The sequence below is a fragment of the Nuphar pumila genome, chromosome 3, assembly GCF_984573655.1.
Source record: "Nuphar pumila chromosome 3, dmNupPumi1.hap1.1, whole genome shotgun sequence".
NCBI classification, from domain to species: domain Eukaryota; kingdom Viridiplantae; phylum Streptophyta; class Magnoliopsida; order Nymphaeales; family Nymphaeaceae; genus Nuphar; species Nuphar pumila.
In genome coordinates this window covers 125,121,251-125,146,791 of record NC_143251.1, presented here as the reverse complement: position 1 = coordinate 125,146,791, position 25,541 = coordinate 125,121,251, and the positions used below count along the sequence as shown (strand labels likewise).

The window sequence follows — 25,541 nt, the reverse complement described above, 5'->3', positions numbered from 1 at the left end:
TCTTGTCACTTCAGGTCATCAGAAAGGCAATTACTTCTGGCTTTTTTGCTCATGCTTGCCGTTTGGAGGTAGTTTGCTTTACTTGTTTTTTAGTGTAATAGGCTCCTAAGAGTAATATCAACGATCATACTGATGCAAAATATTATTGAAAGTCATTTCAAGATTTTGATTTTCTTGAAAAGGGAAGTATGACAGCATTTCCCTTTTGCTTCCTCTGTGGTAACCTCAAACTGTTATATCATGCTGAATGGAAGTATTGCGTGACTTACATGTGCTGTCTTTTGCTCAAGGTGTAAGAGAGAGCACGATAAATATTCTTATTCTTTAGTTCTTTTCAAGGGTATTTTTATCTTTTAACTAATACATTTATATCATTTTTTTGTTTCTCTAGGGACTTTTTTGTCTAGTGGACATAAATATGCTCCATGTGGCTGAAATGAGATTTATCAAGTTGCCCTACTCTTCTCCCTCTTATTGTTTTTCTCTCTTCTCCTCACAATCACATGTTAGCTTTTGCAATAATGTTTGGTCATGCATGTGATGTACAGTCTTAAAGGTTCTTTTAGCTGCAGTATGAATTTTCATTTGTTGATATAGATAAAAATCTTCTATCACCTTACTAATGTAGAAGTTTGTTCTTTTTCTTGATTTACTGAAGACATTTGGTCAAGAAGGAGTTTACAAAACCATTAGGGGTTCTCAAGATGTTTATATCCATCCATCCTCTGTTCTTTTCAGGTAAGTGGTTTTGCTTCCATTCAAAGTCCTTGTGTTGTTTATATCTTTACGTGGTTGTAATGATTTTCAGACCATTGGTGGCCTACCTGCTATGATAACAAAGTACTAAAAAGTGATATTAAAATAGGGATAGCATTTGCTACCCTCGTTGGTAAGGAACCCCCTAGTTGGAACTCATAGGGGAGGCTGTTTTGACCAAATCTGACCTCATGGATGTGTTCAGCATGGTGAAATTGTAGGATTTGACCCTTGGATCATAGTGTTTTTATGTAAAAATTTGTTTTTTTGAAGTTATATAATTTGGTACATTGTAGACCGTTGATTTTTTGGGACCCTCAGAAAATCTGACATACATCATAAGAACATGATCCTAAAGTTATTTTCTACTAAACTCAATGTGTAGATCACATCTGAAGGGTTAGATGTGTAAAAAACTTAGAAAAATAAAAATATTACATTTTTCACTTGGGGGTTCCTTACCCACGAGGGTAGCAAACATTATCCCATTAAAATAATGTCCTTGTAAATGGGAAACCTCGTGTTCTTATACTGAGAGAGTTTTGTTAAACCTCATCCTCTTATACCTCAATATAGTCTGCATGCCCTTATTTAGGCCTATAAAATTATTGTCACATTGTCAAATGTTTCTTCTTTGTTATACTTGTAACTCAACATTTGACAACTGGCAAATGATGCATCACATCGAGTATAAAACTATCCATCATTCACAAATATAGTGCAACATGCCAATAATATTAAGTGCATACAACAAACAACAACAACAACTACGCCTTCATCCCAAAACAATTGGGGTCAGCGATATGAACCAAAAAAGGAATTCATTTTGGGTCTTCCACATGAATCCTTTTCCTCCAATCATTTCTATCCAACGCCATGTCCTCGGTGAGGTTCAAAGCATTCATATCCTTTCTTATCACCTCCATCCATGTCTTCCTAGGCCTACCCCGACCTCTTTTAACTAATATATTTTCCCATTTCTCCATCCTTCTAATTGGAGCATCATTAGGCCTTCGTCGAATATGTCCAAACCACCGTAAACGATTCTCTCTCATCTTATTTTCAATGGGTGCAACGCCTACCTTCTTACGTATCTCCTCGTTCTGAATCTTATCTTTTATTGTATTTCCACACATCCATCTCAGCATACGCATCTCAGCTACACTCATTTTTTGAATATGATGTCTCTTGGCAGCCCAACATTCCGTACTATATAGTAAAGCGGGCCTAATAGTCGTCCTATAAAACTTTTCCTTCAACCGCAATGGCATTCTACGATCGCACAACACTCCAGTAGCACTTTTCCATTTCATCCACCCAACCTTTATCCTATGATTTACATCTCCATCAATTTCTCCATACTTTTGAATGATGGATCCCAAATATTTGAAATAATCATTCACCGGTATATCTTGCTCACCAAGCTTCACTACACTCCCATCACTACTTCGTTGCTTACTAAACCGACATTCCATATATTCAGTCTTACTCTTACTCAACTTAAAACCTCTAGCTTCCAATGTTTGTCTCCATAATTCTAACTTAGCATTAACCCCAGCTCTAGACTCATCAATCAAAACAATATCATCAGCAAACAACATACACCACGGTACATTTTCTTGAATTGATCTCGTAAGCTCATCCATCACTATCGCAAATAGGAAAGGGCTTAAAGCAGATCCTTGATGTAACCCAACCGTTATCGGAAAATTGGTTGACACCCCTCCACAAGTGCGGACATTGGTTACTACTCCTTCATACATATCTTTAATTATACTAATGTACTTGAGAGAAACACCTTTCTTCATCATTGTCCACCAGAGAACGTCCCTAGGTACTCTATCGTATGCCTTCTCTAAATCAATAAAAACCATATGCAAATCTTTGTTCCTCTCTCTATATCTTTCAATAAGTTGTCTAAGAAGATGTATAGCTTCCATAGTTGATCTTCCAGGCATAAAACCAAATTGATTCTCCGATATCATGACAACCTTCCTCAATCTAGACTCAATCACCCTCTCCCAAAGTTTCATAGTATGACTCATGAGTTTTATACCACGATAGTTTGTGCAATCTTGTATATCACCCTTATTCTTATATAAAGGCACCAAAGTACTCTTCCTCCACTCATTAGGCATCTTATTTGTTCGCCAAATCAAGTTAAAAAGATTTGTCAACCATTCTAAACCTTTCTCTCCCAAGCATTTCCAAGCCTCGATAGGTATACCATCTGGGCCAACTGCCCTTCTTGATTTCATTTTCTTCAAAGCCTCTGCAATTTCTTTCTTTTGAATCTTGCGCATGAAGTCACGATTTATCTCATGAAAAGGAATGGAGAAGTCTCCAAGATCTTGAGCATGACTATCATTAAATAGCTTATCAAAATAATCTTTCCATCTCTCCTTAATCTCCTCATCTTTGACTAAAACCCTTTGCGTTTCATCTTTGATACATCTAACCATACCGAAATCCTTCGATTTCCTATCTCTCATCTTTGCAAGCCTATAAATATCCTTCTCGCCTTCTTTGGTATCCAACTTGTCATAAACCTCCTTATATACCTTAGCCCTCGCGTTTCGAACAACTTTTTTAGCTTCCTTCTTTGCTATCATATACTTCTCCAAATTCTCATTATCACGACTCTTACTTAGATTTCTATCACACTCTCTTTTAACCTTAATAGCTAATTTGATATCCTCGTTCCACCATGATGTATCCTTACCTAGTGGTGCACCGCCTTTAGACTCACCCAATACCTCCTTAGCTACTTTTCTCATACCACCCGCTATCTTATTCCACATTGATTCTGAATCCTCCTCGAGACACCAATCAACTTCCTTAACTACCTGCTCTACAAACATTCCTTGTTTAGCTCCTTTCAGTGCCCACCACTTAATTCTAGGATCTATCCTATGTCTATCCCTTTTGCGGCATTGTCTAATTCTAAGATCTAAAATTAAGACTCTATGTTGTGTAGCTACACTTTCTCCTGGTATAACCTTACAATCGATGCAACAACCCCTATCTCTCTTTCTAAGTAGGAGAAAATCTATCTGACTCGTATTAACCCCACTTTTAAATGTTACTAGGTGAGACTCCCTCTTCCTAAACCAAGTGTTTGCTAAGATCATATCATAGGACAAATAAAAATCTAAAATCCTTTCTCCACTTTCATTTCTTTTTCCTATACCATAGCCTCCATGGATATTCTCAAATCCATCCCTACTAATGCCTACATGTCCATTAAGGTCACCGCCGATGAAAAGCTTTTCTCCATAAGATGTCTCTTGTACTACTCCATCTAAATCTTCCCAAAATTGATGCTTAATGGAATCATCTAAACCTACTTGAGGTGCATAAACACTAATAATATTAATAATATCCGTACCTAATACTAATTTAATAAGTAAAATTCTATCACCCTTCCTACGGACCTAATACCAATAATATTAAGTGCATATTTTATTAATAAATTTGAAAAAATTAAAGAAATTGATGAGTCACAATATGTATAGAACAATAATTGTAATAGAATTCCTTTGCAAGCATTAGGTTCAAAAAAGGGAAAAGGGCTCAATCTATATCGTATAATCGATAAAAGACAAAAAGAAAATCCTTTATTCTCTATATTGAAACATTTTCAGTTTTTGCACCAATCAATTTTATATCCGCATTATTTAGCACGAGAAGTAGCTTGTATTACAATCTCTTCATTTGTTACCACGAGAAGAGGGACTGGACTCACATAGTTGACCTTGGTTTTAAATAGTTTCATTTGAAGACTAGATCTCTCTCTCTCTCGTTCACATTGATTATTCTTGAACTTTATTGATTTCTTCTGGATGAATTTTTCAACTCTTGTTGATTTTTTGTTATCAATTAAAAAAATCTCAAATGGGTCTCGAAGCCTCATCCCTAGTGTGAAATCTCCAGTTGTTGCCTTGTCCCTGAATGGGGTTCTTCCCCCATGAATTGACCTCTCTCCCACTTGACCCCTCATTTGATGTTTCACCTACCTTCCAAGCCACTATTAATCCCTTGAACGAACTTGTTGTTGAGTAGAACGTGGCAGTCAGCTAGGGGTAAAATGGTAGTTTTTACCGGAAAGGATGAAATCATAACTTTTTAATATTTTGTGGTTGGAGAGCTTTGGGGCAACTGAGACTATCCAAGTTTCTGCCGGATCCACATCTAACTATAAATCTCTGTTCTTCCGAAATCATGAATCAACTCTAGGCCCTTCAAGATGTGGGCCTGGTTTCGAGTTGCCACACCATTGTTGGAGCAAGTTGGAGACCCTTCAACAGGGATGTCTGATGCTCAAGAGTGGTCAACCAACTCCATGACACAAAACACAATGTCATGGCTTGTAACAGGGATGTATTTCGGAGCATCAACAGTAAAGTTGATGAGATCGACTCAAGTACTCTGCAAATTCAGGTACTTTTGGAGAGTAGTTCTATATCTATTTGGAATCTGTGCTCTGCTCAGAAAGGTTCAGTTTGCTTCTAGTCCAGGAAGAACGCTTTTGGAAGCAGAATTCTGGGGTTAGATTGTCACAAGAAAGGAATTCTAATACAAGCCGTCTTTGTTGCACCAGTGAGAACTAGACAGAAATTTAACTATATCCACTAGGTTAAAGTTGGAGGCCTACTCTTTATCGATGCAGCAGCCATTGTTAAGATATACATATACGTGTATATATATGTATATATACGTGTATATGTATATATGTGCTTATTGTTAATTGAAATACCCATTAGGGGTATTTTGGTCTTTTCTCTGTAATAGGTGTCAGCCCATTAGGGGCTGACATTTCTGCATTTTTATTCATGTATTTATTTTTGTCTTTTTCAGATTTGATGGGACAACTCCATATAGCTGTTGCAGCTGCCCCAACAACTATATTTATGATGGGACAGCTCCATATAGTTGTTGAAGCTGCCCCAACATCTATATTTATGACTGTTGAGTGCAGCCCCAACAGCCATATTGAGCTGCACCCCATTGGCTCCATTGTATTATAAATTGGCCTCTTGTGGCCTTGTATTCCTAACTCATTCTTAAGTGCTTCTATGCAATAACAAGTTTGTAGACCCTTGTGTGGGTGGTTTCGTGATTCAGTCAAGTATTTTTACTTGATTGAAAGTGTGTTCTTGCATGTGTATCAGATTCAATCCACTTCATTACATGGTATCAAAGCTTTGGTGGTCCAAAGGCAAGCTTTTTGAAGAAAGTTCGTGACAATATCAAGAGAAGAATCGTACGCTTAGGAGATACAACAAATCGAGGATTGTTGCATCGGGAAGCATGCCATCTCTCAAATAAGTGCTCGTATTTCACTCTTTTTTTCTTTCTTCTTCGTTCTCTACCCTTTCTCTTAGCCTTGTAAGGAAATGGAGAATGAAAGAGAGGTAATGGTCTCCATTCCCGTACGCCTAAACGATACAAACTATGTGATGTGGGCATCCATAGTTAAACACAAAATATGGGAAAATGGATTATGGGGTTTGGTGGACGGTACCGAAAGAGAACCCAAGCTCATTCTTACGAAAAATGAGAATGGGAAAGAGATTGTTCTTCAAGGAGAGAAAATGGGTAAAGCCGTTTTCGATTACGAGAAAAAATAGAAAGAGTGGAGGATGAGTCACTTCAAAATAATTGGATGGCTCATCAATAGTGTGGACATTCACAAATGTTCTATCTTAGCGAAATTTGATTTCGCTAGTGATGCATGAAAATATCTTAAAGACATGTATAGTCTTAAAGATATTGCACACATATGCAATGTCCAAAAAAAGGTGAGAACCATGACCTAAGGAGAAATGAGTATTAGAGAATATTACAATGCACTTTCTCTCCTTTGGAATGAATTGACTCTTCTTGAGCCAAAATGGCATTGTCCTCAAGATATAGAACTCCGTGAAAATCAAATTAAAACGGAGCATTTCTACCAATTTATGAATGGGCTTAGGCCCGAATTTGAGGGAACTAAATCAGCTCTCCTTCATAGAGGAGGTGTGCTATCCATAGTCGAAACTCTTGAAGAATTGACTATGGAAGAAAATAGATTGAAGAAACCATCGACTTCAAAGGATGAAGAAACCGTGCTTGCTATGTCAAAGCCCGATAATCATACTAGGAGTTATAAATCTCCTCACTTTGTGAAAAATGAGAATGAGAGAAATACTAACTATGAGAGGAATGACAAAAAAGGTGGCAAAATCATATGCTATCATTGTTATGAACCGGGACACATCAAGCCGTTTTGTCTAAAAAGAAAGAAAGAAGATCATTGAGATGATAAGAGAATTGCTTTGGTGGAAAGGAATGATGTTGACAACTCCAAATGCATTGACTCCCTATCTTTAGCTCAATTAATGAAGTCGCTACAACCAATGTTCAAAACTCAAGCTTCTTCCTTTTCGGGGGTGGTCGTATCCACAAGTGGTGATCCTGGTAAGACTTCTTGGATCTTGGACTTCGGTGCCTCTTTTCATATGACTTCAAATGAGTCAATATTATCCGAATGTCATTCTAACTCAAATGATTTTTATGTTTCAACCGCCGACAGAACATCCTTAAAAATCAAAAGTCTTGGAATCTTTAAAAAACAACCAAACTTTCACATACCAAATGTTAGGGTTGTGCCAAAATTAAATTTGAACCTTTTATCGGTTTCACAAATTACGGGTCATGGATGTAAAGTTTTATTTTCTTCTAATGATTGTTTAATACAAGATCTCCAGTCTGGGAAACCGATTGGGTAATGCCATAGAAGAGGAGATCTCTATGTAATGGACAATCTTGAGTTTTCAAAACATTTTTTTTTGTAATTTTGTGGAAAAGAAAGATATAGAAAATTGGCACAAAAGACTAGGACATCCTAGTGTGACCAAATTACACTTGTTTTCATTTCTTACTTATTATAAAGAAAAGAATTTGGTTTGTGAAGATTGCATTCTTGGCAAAATGAAAGCTTTACCCTTTGGGCAAAGACAATTTATATCCAAAAATCCATTTGAGTTAGTACATTCGGATGTATGGGGACTGACTCCAGTTGTATCTAAAGGCGGGGTATCTTACTATGTTATATTTGTAGATAATTATAGTAGACATTCTTGGATCTTTTTTCTTAAGCAAAAGTCAGAAGTACTTGATTGTTTTAAAAGATTTTTCTATTACGTAAAGGCTCAATTCAAAACCAATATTCAAATTTTTAGATCCAATTCTGGGGGGAATTTGTATCAAAAGAATTTAAAAATTTTCTTGATTCAAATGACATCATTCATCAAAAATCTTGCCCTTACACTCCTCAACAAAATGGACTAGCTGAAAGAAAGCATAGACATATTGTTGAGACCACTGGAACACTTCTTGTATCAAAAAATGTTCCAAAAATGTTTTGGGCCGAAGCTGCACGTACGGCAGTCTATTTGATAAATAGAGTGCCCTCAAAAGCTATTAAAAATATATCCCCTATTGAAAATTTGCTTAAAATCCCCCCCGATTATAAAAGATTGAGTCTTTGGATGTAAGTGTTTTGTTCTTACCCATAAGAACGACAAACTTTCTCCAAAAGCAATCCCTTGTGTTTTTTGGGGCTATGCCGAAAATCAAAAGGGATCTAGATGTTATGACAGGGAAAGGGACAAATTATATGTTTCACGAAATGTTACATTTCTTGAAAATAAAGATGGTTTTAGCAAGGAAAAACCCAAGAAAACTGTGATTATTCGTTTCTTTTTTATCTCATCAATGAACATGAAGGATATGAAAATCTTCATAATGAGCATGAAAGTGAACATGAAGACTCTGACTCTCATGATGCAAGTGAAAATATAGACAACAATCTTAACAATATCGACCCATCCCATAGTAACATACAAACATATACTAGGCGGATCGAAGGGCACCCACCATGTGCTTTAGAAAGATATTCTTAAAATCAAGATATTGATTCTGCTAGTATTAGAAAATCGGTAAGAATTTCAAAAGCCCCTAGTAGATTTGTATCCTATGATTCCTTTGAACCAAGATACCGAGCATGCTTAATGATCATACACTCAAATTTTGAACCATTATCCTACTATGAAGCTAAAAAATCATCAAGAATGGATTAAAGCCATGAAAGATGAATTAGAAGCATTAGAAAAGGCCAAAACTTGGAAAATTCAAACATTACCTAAAGGAAGGAAAACTATAGGATGTAGATGGGTTTACAAAATCAAAACCAAATAGGATGGGACATTGGAAAGATATAAAGCTAGACTAGTAGCTAAGGGATCCAGTCAAGAATATGGAATTGACTATGATGAGACCTTTGCCCCAGTTGCTCAAATGACGACTGTCAGAACTCTCATCTCTATAGCATCAATCTAAAAATGGCCAATTTTTCAAATGGATGTGAAAAATGCATTTTTAAATGGTAATCTGGATGAGGAGGTCTACATGGATCCTCCACCAGGTTTGAATTTAGCACATGGGAAAACTCTTCGTCTACGAAAAGCCTTGTATGGGTTAAAATAAACTCCCAAAGCTTGGTATGATAGATTTAGTAATCTGATGACTCAACTGCATTTTAAATCTTGTTTTACTGACACTGCATTGTTTGTTAAGTCTTCCAATGCAGAGATGGTTATACTGTTGCTTTACGTAGATAATATGATAATCACAACAGGTGATAAGTAGAGAGTAAACCATATCAAAGATGTGCTTAAAGACAACTTTGATATGACAGATCTTGGCTTTTTATGGTATTTCCTTGGAATTGAAGTAGCTTACTCACCTCGTGGTTATTTTTTGTCACAGACTAAGTATGCCACAAAAATCATAGAGAGATCAGGACTCTCAGATGAAAAACGGGTTGACACTCCAGATGTCATAAATGCAAAAAATGAAGAAGGATGATGGAGAACCTCTACTAGATCCAATCCCATACAGACAAATGATTGGAGCTTTGTCCTACCTTTCTATTACTCGTCCTGATATCTCTCATGCTATTCACTCTGCCAGTCAATTTCAGCATGCTCTCACTACAGTACATATGAGTGCTGTAATGAGAATTATTAGATATATTAAGAATTCTATAAGTCATGGATTGTTTTTATCATCTTCTTCTTCATTAGAAGTCATTGCATACTTAGATTTTGACTGGAGAGAGGATGTGAATGATAGACGCTCAACTACTGGTTTGTGTGTTTTTGTAGGTGACTCCCTAATCTCCTGGCGATGCAAGAAGCAACAGAAGGTGTCTCTCTCCTCAACTGAAGTTGAGTATCGCGCTATGGCAACGACTACGTCTGAGTTAGTATGATTGCGACAACTACTAGAGGATTTCAGAATTCACACCATAGAACCTTCTAGATTATGCTGTGACAACAAGACTGCTGTATATATCATGAGCAATCATACGTTTCATGAGAGGACAAAACACATTGAAATGGATTGCCACTATGTTCGGAAAGAATTTCTGCGGAAGACTATCACACTGCCTTATGTTCCATAATAGTATCAACTCGCAAACTTCTTCACCAAAGCACTTCCTTCACCCAGATTTCACTTACTACTTGACAAACTCTCGGTTGTTGCACCATGAGTTTGAGGGGGGTGTTAAGATATACATATACGTGTATATATATGTATATATACATGTATATGTATATATGTGCTTATTATTAACTGAAATACCCATTAGGGGTATTTCAGTCTTTTTCTGTAATAGGTGTCAGCCCATTAGGGGCTGACATTTCTGCATTTTATTTCATGTATTTATTTTTGTCTTTTTCAGATTTGATGGGACAACTCCATCTAGCTGTTGGAGCTGCCCCAACAGCTATATTTATGATGGGACAGCTCCATATAGCTGTTGGAGCTGCCCCAACAGCTATATTTATGACTGTTGAGTGCAGCCCTAACAGCCATATTGAGCTGCACCCCATTGACTCCATTGTATTATAAATTGGCCTCTTGTGGCATTGTATTCCTAACTCGCTCTTAAGTGCTTCTATGCAATAACAAGTTTGTAGACCCTTGTGTGGGTGGTTTCGTGATTCAATCAAGTATTTTTACTTGATTGAAAGTGTGTTCTTGCATGTGTATCGGATTCAATCCACTTCATTACAGCCATATCGTAGGCTAGATTCTTTAAAGGGTTTCTCTCAAGCTTAAAAAGATCACTTCTTCCCCTTCCAATCGAACCCTGTGTTACTGTTGCACTTGGGGTTGATCTATTCTTTTTAGAACCTGTTTCAGATTTGAGAGGTAAAGAGGTAATGTTTCAAGCTGATGGGTTTCGAGCTTCTTCTGCCAAATATACTGACATAGAATGTTCTATTTTGTGCATAGTTGTAAAGAACTTCTTCCACACATGTAAGATATTAAAGCCAAATCAACTCCCCAGCATCGTGCTCATTCTGAAGAAAGATAAGCTTCTTTTGATGAATACAAGCAAGGTTCTTTTTGCGACTTCATTTATGAAATAATCAGTCAAGTTATGTTAATACCTTGAGGCTTATCCTTTAGCAAATTGTCTTAGCCAACCAAGCTGCTTTCCTTCAAGGCCGAGGTGTCAAACAGAGCATCTTGCTTTCTCCTGAGATGGTTCACTTGGTGGACTTCTATGAACATAATTTTCTTTACCAAAAAGTTGATTTATCCAAAGTATATGATCTTATTGAATGGTGTTTCATCAAGAGTATTCTTGTATGCCATGGTTTCCATGAGCCATGGATTGGTAAAAGTGGTGGCCTGCGTTAGGGATGGCAGTGGACCGGGGGGGAAACGGGACCCCACACCACCTCGCCCTGTTTGGACCGGGGATGGAGGAAATGAAACGGGGAATGGAGGTTAAAATCAAAACTCATGCGGGGATAGACTTACTCTTGCCTCACACCACCCCGCCTCGCCTCGTCTCGTCCCCTATCCCCATTAAGGAAATTGCTATTATACCTTTATACATATTATAAAATCCTATATATATATATATTCTTAACCCTAACATAAATTCCTTTCTCGAATCTCTACTCTCTCCTTCTTCTAAAGAGCTGCCCGAGCTCCCATCTCTCTTCTCCTTCATCTAACGGCGGAAGGCGGCAACGGCGGAATGACTGGAGAAATGGGGCACCACCTCCCCCTGCCTCGTTTGGACCAGGGATGGAGGACATGAAACGGAGGATGGACCGGGGATGGAGGTTAAAATCAAAACCCGTGTGGGGATGGAGGGCGAAATTTTCAGACGGGGCGGGGGTGGAGACCTTTTTCCCCGCACCCACCCCGGTCCACTGCCATCACTTGTTTGCATCACAACTACTTTTGCTATCCTCATTAAAGGGGTTCTAGGAGAGCAATTTCAAAGTTCTAGTGGCTATGGTAGTGTGATCCAGTTTTACCTCTTTTGTTGTGTCCTTGGGTAGGTCATCTCTTAGGGTATGTTTGACGGCACGTCTTGCGCGTCGTGCGGAATAGAAAACCCAAAATTACATATTTTTTAACAAACGTGGGACACAATAGACGCGCAGAACGTTGTCCACCGCGTCCATTATATACTGTTATTTACGTTCCACACACCCCCTATTACGAGGACGGGGGAAACAATAAAAAAAACATCGACGGGTGTGCCGCATCTCTCTCTCCTGTGCAACGACGGTCAGAGGAGGGGGAGGCGTGGATGGCTAGCAGAGAGGGGAGGGGAAGCAAGGCCGTCGCCGCCACCGTCGTCTTCCTCCTGCGTCCAAAGCTCCACCACAAGTGAAAAAGGGTTTCCCATCTTTCTTATTCCTTTTGTTCTTGATTTGTGTGTTGTTTTGTAAATTTTTTTGTGTAAATTTCTCTGTGATTCTTCTATTTGTTTTGGACATTCTTTCTTTGTTGGTTTTATAAGATTAGGGTTTCTTGGGTGTTTCCTAGGTCAGGGTTTCGTTCTAGTTTTTTTTAGTCTGGGACTATGATCCCTTTTCTCTTGTTTTTTTTTCAGTGTTTTTGGACCTAGTTTTTGCTTTTATGATCTGAAGATTCATATTTCTTGTTTTTTGTCTTGGCAGTTTTTTTCTTATGTTGTTGGTGAGGTCAAACTTATTTTCATATAGGCTTATGCTATGGTTTGGGATATTGCGTCTTGGATGGGTGGTATATGTTTGATTACACTGGTCGATTGAGTGTGTGGTTGCCTCTTGATTTAGAATATTTAATTTTAATTTTTATGTTTTTGGGCCATTTTTTCCTGTCTGAGCATGGTGTTGCTTGTTGCTATTATTTTTATGGCTCCTCCTTGCTTGTTTGGTACTGTGTTTAAGATCGCAGACGTTTTATTCACTGTTATCGGTTGAATCACAACTGTCCAAGTTGTCCGCACATTGTCGTCAAACAAAGGACATTTGGAACATCGTATCTAAGTGTGGTCCCAAAGTTACAAACGTTGGATTTGGTACAGTTGTTACTGAACGAACACAACCAATGTTCTGTTTTTTTTTTGTTCATTTCATCCAACCCTGGACAAACCATCAAACATACCCTTAGGGTGAATAAAGCAGTTGATATGAGAGAGATTTCAATTCCTCACTTTCCTAGAGGTATCCCAATCTCCTATCCTGTTTTTGCGAGCAATCTGCTTCCTTTCAGCCAAGCAACTGGGCGTTTCACCAACAAGCTGAAGTATTCTCTCCTGCTTTGCTGCAATCTCTGATTTGATGTTTATATTTAAGTTAAACAAATCCACCATTATCCGTTTTTGGGTTCCACCTTGGAGGCTTATCTGCATTTAGGGGATTCTTGATGGGTAGTTTGTCTGTCACCTATTTGTGATTGCCTCTCTTTGCCAAGTCAACACACCATGTTCCAGGAGATAGTTCTCACAGTCCTCAGATTTAATGAGTTGAATTCTAATCTGTTTGTATGCTGCCTGGCTTATCCTCCTATGATCTGTCATGTCCAGCTTACCTTTACACTGTCTCATGGCATTCAAGCTTCCAAGTGGGACCATCCATGCATTGGAAGATTGCAGCATAACTTTCTATGGAATTCAGGAGCAACCATCAAGGTTGCCCACCTTATTTGCTGAAATTGCTTTTAAAAATTCAATTGGATGGTGGAGAAATTATTAGACATACCACATGTATTGTCGTATGAATGCACACGTATTAAGAAATGGAGCATTAAACTTGAAACCTAGCTATATCCTCTTCCTTTCCAACTTTTTGACTTCAAAGTACTTGTTGCTGAAACCTTTGTGGCCTTTTCAAAAAAAATCTGGGATTCTTGGAGCTAGAAAGGCATCATCAGGGGACCAGCAACACCTTGTACATGATGTTAGAAGGGAAGGCAAGTTGGTTCAATTGCAAAATTCATGTTTGATCCTATATTGGTGACCCGTCTCATTTTCATTCTTTCTACAAGCTAAAGCAAGTGTTAGGGAATGGGGTGTCTGTATGCTTGGGTTTTGCCAATCAGGTTGTAAATGATGCACCTTTTTTGAACATCACCAGCCAATGGCATCATCTAGGGGGCTTTCCTTGTGGCAACTAATGAAAGTTCAATTGTTTTTGCAAGATAATATTCCAACCTTTTGGAAACTATGGGAGACAATCCACAAGCATGGCCAGGTGAGGCCTGGGCGAAACTGGTTGTCTGCGGGCTGCCTACCTTGAGCCCAATATACAGTTGTCACCAGTGACCTCTCCCTACCAACCAGCTTCAGCATCTCGGTGTTCAACTATCCTGTAGATGCAACTTGTGCAATTGAGCTGGACCAGCACATCAGTCCAGTAGAAAAGATTAAAACCAAGCTCTTTACATGTAAAAAATGCGATTAGACAACATTTTGATCTGAATTCAAATTAGATCTACCTAAAACTCATAATGGATCCGATCCAAAGTTGATCAGGATTCACATTCAGATTTTACTTTAAGGATTGAATCCGAAAATAATGTCTGATTTGGCTTGAATATCTGACTATCTGATTCATCTGCACCCCGGTATCTTGGCATGTAGAGATTCCCAAGCCTTGCCTTTTGGTTTTTAAAATCTCTAAGCTTGAAATTCACTTGGATTCTTTGTTTTGGAGTGATAAAATACTGGATTGGAATCCAGTTATGTGTCCCTCACATAGTTTTTAGGCACAGTTGACCTATGTTAACACTTATGGAGTGCTAAGGTATTGGTGTTAGACACTTCTGGACATCGACAGTGATGCTCCTAGACTAGTCACGAAGCCTTGCCCATCATCAAGACCTTCATGAAATAGGTATGGATAGATTGTTCGACCTACAGACCTCTCTCTCTTGATGGGTTCTAATCTCACAAGGTGATTGGCATGCCTCTCTCTCTCTCTCTCTCTCTTTGTTGATACTTAAGGAGGAAAGACTAATGGCCAGTTTGATGCAAGGACTCTCTCTCTCTCTCTTGTTGTTACGGCATCACCAGTTTAGCTATATTGAACTTTTCATCTTGTTGGTTTAACCTTCCTATTTTGGTGTCATTTGTGTTTGCAGGGTCAATCCAAAGTGGGTGATTTATGATTCTTTTGTCTCCACTGAGAAGAACTATATGCGTAACGTTATTGCAATCGATCCTACATGGCTTACAGAGCTTGCTCCTCATTTTTTTCAAGTACAAAAGCTAAACCCTGTTATTCATTGATTGCCATTTATGAGGTCACAAATGAAGCAATTTCTTTTAAAGTTGTAATTTTGATGTGAGCTGAGAGTAATTAGAGGATTTAGCTGACTTACTCTCTTTCTGTTGTAGCATACAAACATATTTTTGTGGCAGCTTTCATATCAGACTTACGGTGCAATCATTGATCTAAATACGCAAATGGAATGAACATGGAAGAGAGTGCAACGGTCCTGGGTATTTGGCAGGTCATCCAATTGTCTTGGTAGTTACATTTAGGCTTCGGTTTGGTTGCCAGTGTCAAAGAGGAGATCGGAGGGGTGATGGGAGTAGATATGAAAATGGGTGGTGCGGCTGGAGTTGTCAACTGCATCCTTGAGAGGATGTAGTTGAAAATGGCTCATCCCCTTCCCTTCACTCATAAACACCATCCTCATCTCTCAAAACAGGGTTCCCAAACACCTGTGGTGGTCGGTGGTATTAATTGGAAGGTGATATAAATTAAACCCTCAGTAAGTTCCATCACCCCTCCCACCTCTGGCTCTCAAGCTGAGCCTGACAATAGGTATTCAGGGAATATTGCATATCTTGTGGCTATGCTGTGAAAAAACATTAGTCTCAGGGGTAGTATGGTAATTTTTTGTAAGCCTTTTTAGCCATGAAGTCCTGCTCTTAATCACACATAGAGGTGCACTCACATGCGACCTTGTGCATGTGCACCACACAACTTTGAAGGCATGCGAAATCCCGCACTATGGAAGAGTTTAGCTCTGTTTACCGTTCAGATGTGTAGCCTAGTAATGTGCCATAGATGACCGCTCATATGGAGGGAAATTGTGCTTGTGGGAAAGGACCCATCAATTTGTGCGTTTCATTCATGGGACACAAGTGTCCTGCTTTTTTAAGCCCCAAGGTGCTTGGCGTAGTGGGAAGGGGTTTTAGCTGTTACACGAGTGGTCAGGATTCCACTCCTATGGGCATCAGCCGCTTGCATATAATAAGGGGCAATGGCATTTTGTCTCTTGCCCGTGCTGAAGGTTACTCCCTGGGGGCAAGGGCTGTGGTGCGAGGTAGGTCAGAAAAGCAACAGTAAGTACGTCCGGCGTAGCCAGCACGGTTAGGTTTTTTATTCATAAAAAAAAGTGTGTTCTGCTTTTTTACGTAACCTTGTCTCTTGTTGGGACTATACCAGCTGCTTTCTGAATTGTGGCCCTAGAAAAAGCGTTCTTAGCTTTATGCTCATGAAATTGGGCAGACTCTTATGACAGTTGCAACACACTCTTCCTTGTTGTGCATGTCACATACTTTATGAAGCTCAAGGTTGTATATCACGAATCTACCCCATGTTTAAAATTCTAGAATAGTTGCATAGACGCCCTGTATCTTCTCAATGATGTTTCTCTAGCATAATCTTGCAGTAGCAGCCTGGCAGGGGATAGTATTTATGGGCACAAGTTCTATGGTGTGCCCTGTTTTCTTCGTGCCAAATTAGAGTTATCTTCAAATCTAATAAAAAGGTAGCAGAGGTTTTGTAAAAAAACATTTTTTTTTAATGACGAGAAACCCTCCGGAGCACCGGGTCACTTAATGAGCTCATCCCCCGAAAAAAGTTGCATCTTTTAAGAAATAATTTTCATTTTCCCCACTTTGTGATATTGAAATAATCTTCCTGTCCATGTCACGTGAACACAGCTGAAAGAAAACAAATACGCAATAATTTTTCCATAGCTTTGGATTCAAATTTCAACGCACGTTAGGGTTTCTGCAAAAATATGCGAGCATTTTTTATAGGCCCCAATGTGGCAATGCAAACATAGTGACTGCTTTTCATGCAGTAAGTAGGCCTCAAATCAACGCCCCTCTCCATTTCCAGTGTGTAGAAACAATCCGTGGCTCTAAGATTTTAGTAGAGGTAGTATCATTTCATAGGAAACTTTAGGCCCTGTTTGGAAGCTACAACTCATAGATAGCCAGAGTGGAATTGTGGATTGCTCAGCACCAAAATCGTTTGGAATGGATGCAGCTGTAGAAAATAATGGAACTGGAGTGGTATTTGACATCTCCAGTTTCACGTTTCGCTTCCCACCTAATTTTTCTTTTTGGGGGGCGGGGGCGGCGGGGCGTGTTTGTTTTCATAGATAAAACTATGACCCTGATTGGAAACTGCTGTGGCAGCTGGGATTGCAAAATAAAGAATCTCCAAATTTTTGTAGTTTTAACAAATCCACGTAGTTGTTTGGGATAAGTGGAACGGTTCAGCTGAGGATTTACCACTTTCGCGTGTGCAGCTGTTTGGAATACAGTTTTTGTTTTTCAGATCCAAAGGCGAATTATGTTGTTTTAATCAAATATTGTAAATGGTTCCTTGATTGCAGCCGTACTATTGATTTTAAAGGAAATTTTCCATTTAGAGTTCATCTAGAGCCCATCCTAGTATGAGCTTTGGGATTATTATAAAAATTAGTTGGATACAAACCAGGATATAGGGATGCAAACCCGGATAAGCTAAATACATAAAAAAGTAGGATCTGGATCGGGTTGGTTACAGCCACGAATCATAGAATGCCCATACTGGATCCGGTCCGTTTGCATCCTTAACCTCAGATCTCTGATGTGTGCATCTTTAGTTTATGGGGCCCATGCTGTGATTGGAAGTAGTACAAATGTCGAATCGAAAATGTGCACCAAAAATGTATGTTCCAAATTCACATTTTAATAGCATACGAATCTCTAGCTCGCTATGGTCAGTTAAAAGAAATGTGCATCTATAATCCTCGGTCTAATGTAATTTAGTGATGAGAGGTACCAATACCCAAATCCTTAGGGCGCCCAATAGTTAAAGGCACCTACCTGCAAGTCCTGTGAGAGTCGAACCTGAGAGGAAAGGGTCAGCACTTTCTCCCCCGAGCACACTACCACTCCTGCTGATATGTTATTCTTCAACCAAATATATATATTTTGATATTTACACGGAGAAACCACCCCCAGGATCAGAGACCTGGCCGCGCTGACTCAGCCTGCTGTACTTATGGTCACTGTCTTAATGGCTTAAAACTCTGAGGGCTTACCCTTTGCCCCTCAGGGAGCTGCCATGCTTCTGCTTCTACCAAATACTTGCTTCAAATAATGGAATTGTTCATTAGTCACAGAGAGAGAGAGAGAGAGAGAGAGAGAGAGAGAGAGAGAGAGAGAGAGAGAGAGAGAGAGAGGATCACCTCAGAGGCACCTCTGCCGGTGCCTTGGTCGTCGTTAGTCTTAAAAATGAACGGCACCCATCAAAACAATGAACAAACTCATTGTGAGCTGTTTTTAAACCATTAATCCGATGCCATCCATCTGAAATAAGAACATCGGAAAAAAGAGTGGGGCCCATCCAAGTGATGGGCATCCCATTCGTATAGGTTTTGGAGCCATTCATCTGGAGTTCGAACTCCTGTGATGTTTGAACATATGACCCAAGTGACAGGATGCACCATCTACTAGTCAACCGTCTAAAAATGGATCCCTTGAGGTTGGTGCAGTCACCTCATATTTTAGACCATGACAAAAATTTTAGTATGATCTTATAATTATTATTAGTTCATTATTCACATGCATCTTATCATAAGTACCTTCAAGTCCATCCTTGGGCGATTGGGTTTGAACCTCCTTGAGCTGCCCGATGATTGGCATATTTCGCCTATTTTTAACGTGTCTGATTTATATGCTTATTGTGGAGACAACAAGTCGTTAGAGCCGACTTCTTTCCAACCAAGGGAGAATGATGCAAGGCAGGACCCGATTGGATCCATCGTGCCACCCGATCCACCACAAAGGGCAGACGATCAGACCCACGTGTCCGATCCCATCGCTGGTACGGAGACGCGACGCAGGGACGTACTCCTGCTTACCTACTCCAGGCGTGGTCCAGTTCGAACATCACAGAGCCATTCATCCAAGTGATGGGCATCCCATTCGTATAGGTTTTGGAGCCATTCATCGGAAAAAAGAGGGATCTCTCTCTCTCTCTCTCTCTCTCTCTCTCTGTTTGTTTGTTCAATCCGATTGTTTCAACCCTAATCTAATTTGAGGGTTAGTCTTTCTTCCTGTTTCAGTGATCTTGTGGACATGCATAGTATGGTTAAATTGGTGTATATATGTGTATTGTCTTTGTGAATGAAAGAACATAGTTTTAGCATCTTACAAACAAATTATAAGAGTGGTTTTCATCGTGGTGTGTTTTACATGCCATTGTAAATTAGTTTACTATTGGGTAAATTAAATGCTAATTATTATTTGATTTAGTTATATGAAACTCTTATGTTTTATAATCATATATACGCACTAAATATCCATAGTAGTTTGCAAACAATATTTCCTTTCTTTGCATGAATATTTATTTAGAAATCTAAGTTGAGTTAGATTAACACAAGAACAACCCAATGCTATTTTGTGACTGAGGTCATTTATTTAACCTAAGTAAAATCTTTGGTGGGCATTTGTAAAGTTTGAATCGTTTGGTGTGCCCATGAATTAAAGCAAAACATTTGGGGGTATTTGAACATTTCTCAAACTAATATCATGTTACGTACCATGTAAAGAATGAATGAAGAATTATGTGCAATGTGATTACACATTTTTAATGTAAACTAATCACCCTTCATTTTTTGATGTACAACCTGCCGGCAATGATGAGGGTGTTCAAGTGAAACATTACACTAAAAGTATACTATCACATTGCACATGATCCACTCTCATAATGGCGAGGGGTACCCACGAAGTTTTAGGCTACCAAGACAGTGATTGTAAGTACGGCAGGCAGAGCCAAACGCGAGTAGATCTAGGTGGTTTCTCTTTGTAAATATCAAAAAAAAAAATAAAAATCTCCAAGGTGCAGGCCCCACCACCAGCCACACTCATCAAAGGAATTCCTTCCCACTATGTAGAGCCCGCAGCTTACAAACCAACGTGGCACACCCTTTAGAAAATAAGGTTTTCACGGTTGATAGGACTCATTTATTTGAATGGTAAGTGTATCTAAAGGTGGAGTTGGACCACCATCCCCTAAATATCATTCATGAGTTCAAAACCGGGATTACATACATTATTTTTATTTATTTTTTGTCTTCTTGGGTTAGGCGAGGAGAAAAGCTTCCACGAAAGGTAAGCTTTCTGCCCGACTAAGCAGAGCCGGGTAGTGTCTGCTCCCCGTGTAAAAAAAAGAGCCACCCTATTAAAGAGGGAGTCCCAGTGTCCTCTCCCCCTCTCCCAATCCCAATTAAGAGGGCCCAACACTTTTTAAGTATAAAATTTCTGTGGTAAAAAACTAGAAGGTAAATTTTTGAATATTTCAAGCTTAATTCCTACAAAGATACTAGAATCATCAACCTACCTAACATAAACCACAACTCTAACCACTATAAAGCTTGTTATTATTGCTTGATTTTTGAAAAAAATTATATATTTATATTGTGATAAGCTTATCAACCCAACAATTACTCGACCCACTATAACACAATTGGGTCTGTTTGGTTCCTCAATAATTGATTCGATAAATATCTGAACACAAACTAAGTGCATTTTTATTTGACCCGAAAACCGATATGGTTATATATAATTGACAAAAGTTTTACTACTTCACGAATCAATATCGATTAGCTATTGCTATGATAATAACTATCTTTGTTTTAAGGTTTTCGTTTAGATCTGACAACTTAATCTACTTAATTTTGAGACTATAAATTTGGAAAAAGTGGTAGTTGCCTAACACTCTTTTTTAGCCTTTCACCAGTAAATAATGGCTTCAGATTGTCTTTTGCAAATTTGACCTTGCATGTGTGTTCAACATGATTGATTTGTTTGTTAGAAAATGACACTTGGATCATGTTTTTTGATAAAAAAATATTTTTTCAAGCATTGATTATTTTTAAAAATTGTAGAATGTTGATTTTCAAATCTTATAAAAACCTAACTAAGTGTCATAATTGTAAGATTCAAGAATCTATTCATATGAAATTAGTCATCTAAATCATGATCTTAGTGAGTCGAGTAATTGTTGGGTTGATTGGCTTATAACAATCTAAATATGTAATTTTTTTTTGAAAAATAATTAACAATGAGTTTTGTGGTGTAGTGTTTAGAGTTGTGGTTTATGTTAAGGAGGTTAATGATTCAAGTATAATTGTAGTTAATATAAGCTTTTTGCTAAATATATTCAATTGATTGCTTTACACTTTTTATTTTCTTAGTTATAGAGGTAAAATGGTAACTTCACAACATGAGTTAGATTAACACAAGAACACCCCAACAGTGGTTTATGATTGGGGTCATTTGATTAACCCAAGTAAAAAGTTTGGTGGGCATTTGCAAAGTTTGAAACTTTTTGTTGTGCAAATGAATTAGGCCCAAACATTTGAAGGTATTTGAAAATTTCTCAAATTAAAATCATGGTACGTACCATGCAAAGGCGAAGGAAGGATCATGTGAAATGTGATTTACACATTTTTAGTGTAAACAAACCACCCTCCATTTTTTGAGGTACAACCTGTGGCTTCTAGCCTGTGGGCCCCATGATGAGGGTGATCAAGTGAAACATTACACAAAAAGTATGCTATCACATTGCACATGATCCACTCTCATAAGGGCGAGGCCTTGTTGATATTCTAAATTAAAATGATAATTAAAATAATTCTAGATTTTTTTTTTAAACGCAAGCTGGGGTTGAGCGTGAAAAGATCAGGTGCAATTGTACAAATATTTGTGCATTAAGAACTTGATTACCCTCCATCTTGGGACAGAGCATGTCAGGTGTGGGACCCAATACTTGAATGGAGGGCGATCAGATACTTAATACACAGTTTTTGTGCATTCATATTGCACCTTATCCGGACTCTTGTTAGGCAGACCCCACCCGTTAAACCTACCACTGAGTTTTAAACCACCAAAGTTCCACCTCAAGGAGACATGATCTAACAGCTCTTACCAAGTAATTGTGCGTTTTGAATCTGCGTAATATTTGATAAATGTGAAGTCGTACCAGCGGTGGCTCTGCATGGTAGGAGCTGCCATTGCACAACTCTCTGTGGTGGGACGTTGCAGCTTCAAAACCCAGTGGTACGGTTGAATAAGGTCTGCCTAACCCCACGTAAAGCCGTGTGGGACACCTGTTGAGGCTTTTGAGATTACCTTTATCTCACACAGGGAAATCACAATCTTCAACTTTGTAAGATAATACGGCCTGTCCCATAATGAGGAATGGTTGTTGAATTTGTATGCGATATCTCGTCTTTGATTGTCTCTTAAAATAAGGCCAAGACGACCCACAGAATAATTTAAATTCCAAACCTTTTATTAAAGGACTAAAAAGCCAAAGACTTAAAGAGGCAAGAAAAAACAAAGTGATCGAGTTTGTAGATATCAAAAGTATGATGAGTACGGAGAGTTTCATCTTACTTATAATCCCAACTGTCCAATCAACGGTTAGGATTGATCAACAATTTCACTTGGATGTAAATTAATCTTTGCCGTCCAGATGCTTCAGCTGGACGGCTATGTCAAAGGAGTGAATATTTTTTTTAATCATGCCAACCATGCCGACGTTCAGGATAAAGCTGAAATTTTGAAAGTTTTGAATGGCAGTTTGGCAAACATAGCAGTACGTGAGAGCCATTCATTCTTGTTGCCACTTGCCACCACTCTTTGAAATAATGTTCATCATCTTCTTACTAATTGGGAAAGTTTATCTGGATGGCAGTGTACCGGGGCCCCGCCCTCCTCGTCCCGTTTAGAGCAGAGATGGAGGATATGAAATAGGGATGGAGGTTAAAATCAAAACCTGTGTAGGGATGGACTAACGCGTTCCTCCGTCTTGCCCCCTGTGCTGCCCCATCCCCAATCCTTCTATGGACCAGAAATGGAGGACATAAAACGGAGATGAAGGCGAGGATGGAGGTTAAAATCCAAACCTGTGCGTGGATGAAGGTGGGGATGGAGGTCCGGATTTTGAGATGGGACGGGGGCGGAGACCTTGTCCCCCGCCCCAGCTCGGGTCCACTGCCATCCCTAAGTGTAACTCTAACTACCACTGGGAACCCAAGAATTATTTTAATCAACGGTTGGTGGTAAAGAATGGTGGGAGAGGTTCAAAGAGCGGTTGGTGGTGTGCACTGAAAGATAATGTGTTCAAAGACCGGAGAGTACCACTGGTTGGAACAGATTGTTGACTCACGCACATGATTGCCACTGATTGTGGGTCACCTAGCGATTGTTCCCTTGATCCTAGCTTCTAATTGCGTGTTTGAATAGCATGATGATTTAATGTAAGGCCCACACCAAATTTGTCTCTCATTCACACGGAGGATTTCAAAATTTCAAATCCTCAACCTAACTTTCCCAAACCCCACATAAATCTCGAATCTCTGGGTTTAGAGGGTGGTAGGTTGAGTCTAGGGCTGTCTGATGGGCTCGGTTTGTACCGATTACCTGAGCTGGCCCGGATTTGAATTCTTACCCATCAACATAAAACTACCGATCTGAATAATATTCGGGTTGACCCCAACCTGACCCAAGTAAACTTCTAAAATTATACAGATCCAGGTTTGAGATTTATTTTTTGTGATCTAGAGAAAGCTGGACCCAAACCCAAACCCAAAACTTGACACTTCACTGTTTGGACAGGTTAGAGTACACTTTGATAGGTTGGGTGGGTGCCCAATGGTTTGATTTAGAGAACTTTGTGTAAAATAAAATTGCCTCGTATGAAGGATTTAAATGCACTCGAGTTCGTTTTTTGCCACCACTAGCTGGCCGCTGAGAAAACACATCCCAAAAAAATGAGGCACTTTCCTGTGAAAAAAAGATGGGGGTGCAACATGATTGCTGAAATATTTGTGCATTAAGCACCACCTGATCACCCTTCGTCTTGAGGACAAGCCTGTCAGTTGTGGGGCCCAAAGCCTGATGGAGGGCAATCAGGTACTTAATGCACAAATTTCGTGTCATGTGATTGCACCCGGAGACCTCTTTGTTTTGGCCAGTGCTGACACAGCACATATAGATAAGGAAAGCGATATTTTGATGGGAAAATGAAGGCTAGTGCCTATATTTGAACACTGCCGCTCCGTGACAAACAGGGATTGGTGGGTTGAGAGGAAGGGAAAGCTTGGGCCTACCCATCCCTATAGGACCTTAACAAAGAACAAAAAAAGCAGTTGAGAGATTATAGATTCATGAGCCAAAGTAGCAGGAAGATGCTATTGACAAGAAGGGACTTCTAATCACCACTAATACCACGAACAAGCAATCAAATCACTTTAGGATTAAAATCAGCAATTTATGTGGGATCTATAATTGATCTTAAACAAGAACCAACCAATTGCATTTTTACAGTAAATATTTTTTTTTTCTATTTTTTTTCAAAAACCCAGTATTACCACATTTATTTTGGATTCATATTCAACTTTACCTCATCAGATCTGATTTAAAACTTGATCGGATCTACTGTTTATGTTTCAGATTCAGATCTAAAAAAATCCAACCCAAGTCCGACCAGTTTGCACCACTAGGACACTTAGAAACTCAAACTCAAGTTCACAAAAGTCATCTTTATTAGTTGACTTGACAGTAAAGCCTCTTTGAAGTTTAAAATCATCTTATTTGATGGGTTTTGGGTGCCGTTAAATCTTCTAGATGGATGGCATCCAAGGTGCCTCGGACATGATCTGCTCTCTTAGGTAGAAGTGTCAACGGATTGGGTTTATTTCGGACCAAGGTAAAACCAGACTTGGACCAGATTTTTGAGTATGATATAGGGTTCGGACCAGACTTTACTATAAAAGAAACCATGAATCAGAGCCGAATCATACCAGGTAAAATAATATTTTTTATCATTTTTACATTGAAAAATTACAGGTCTTAATCGAAACTCAGGTCCGGCCTAGGTCTGGTATAAAATTTCACAAACTATACCCGGACCTATGTATTAATCGGACCTTCGAGTGGATCTTAATTGAGTCTTATTATTTGTCATCGTACCCGGACCCTCTGAAAACCGAGGGTGAAACATGGGCTGTGACAGCCTCGACAGTAAAGGGAGGATGGCATTTCCGAAACAAACCCCAAAGTCGGTGGCATTTTTATGTCATTCGGACTGGCCGTCTGACAGCAAGAGAGTTGCTGTCGCGGTCGACATCACGAA

General features: G+C 39.0%; 1 protein-coding gene across 1 annotated transcript in view; it reads left to right on the top strand.

Annotated features, from left to right (window-relative positions):
• LOC149843636 (RNA helicase family protein) overlaps nucleotides 1-15,534 on the top strand; it is a 91,933-nt gene extending 76,399 nt beyond the window's left edge. The window contains exons 21-23 of the mRNA XM_089999980.1: nucleotides 15-68; nucleotides 659-738; nucleotides 15,244-15,534. Coding sequence (XP_089856106.1) covers nucleotides 15-68; nucleotides 659-738; nucleotides 15,244-15,391 — 282 coding nt within the window. The 3' untranslated portion in view covers nucleotides 15,392-15,534. The remainder of the gene's footprint in view (nucleotides 1-14; nucleotides 69-658; nucleotides 739-15,243) is intronic.
• Nucleotides 15,535-25,541: the final 10,007 nt, after the last annotated feature.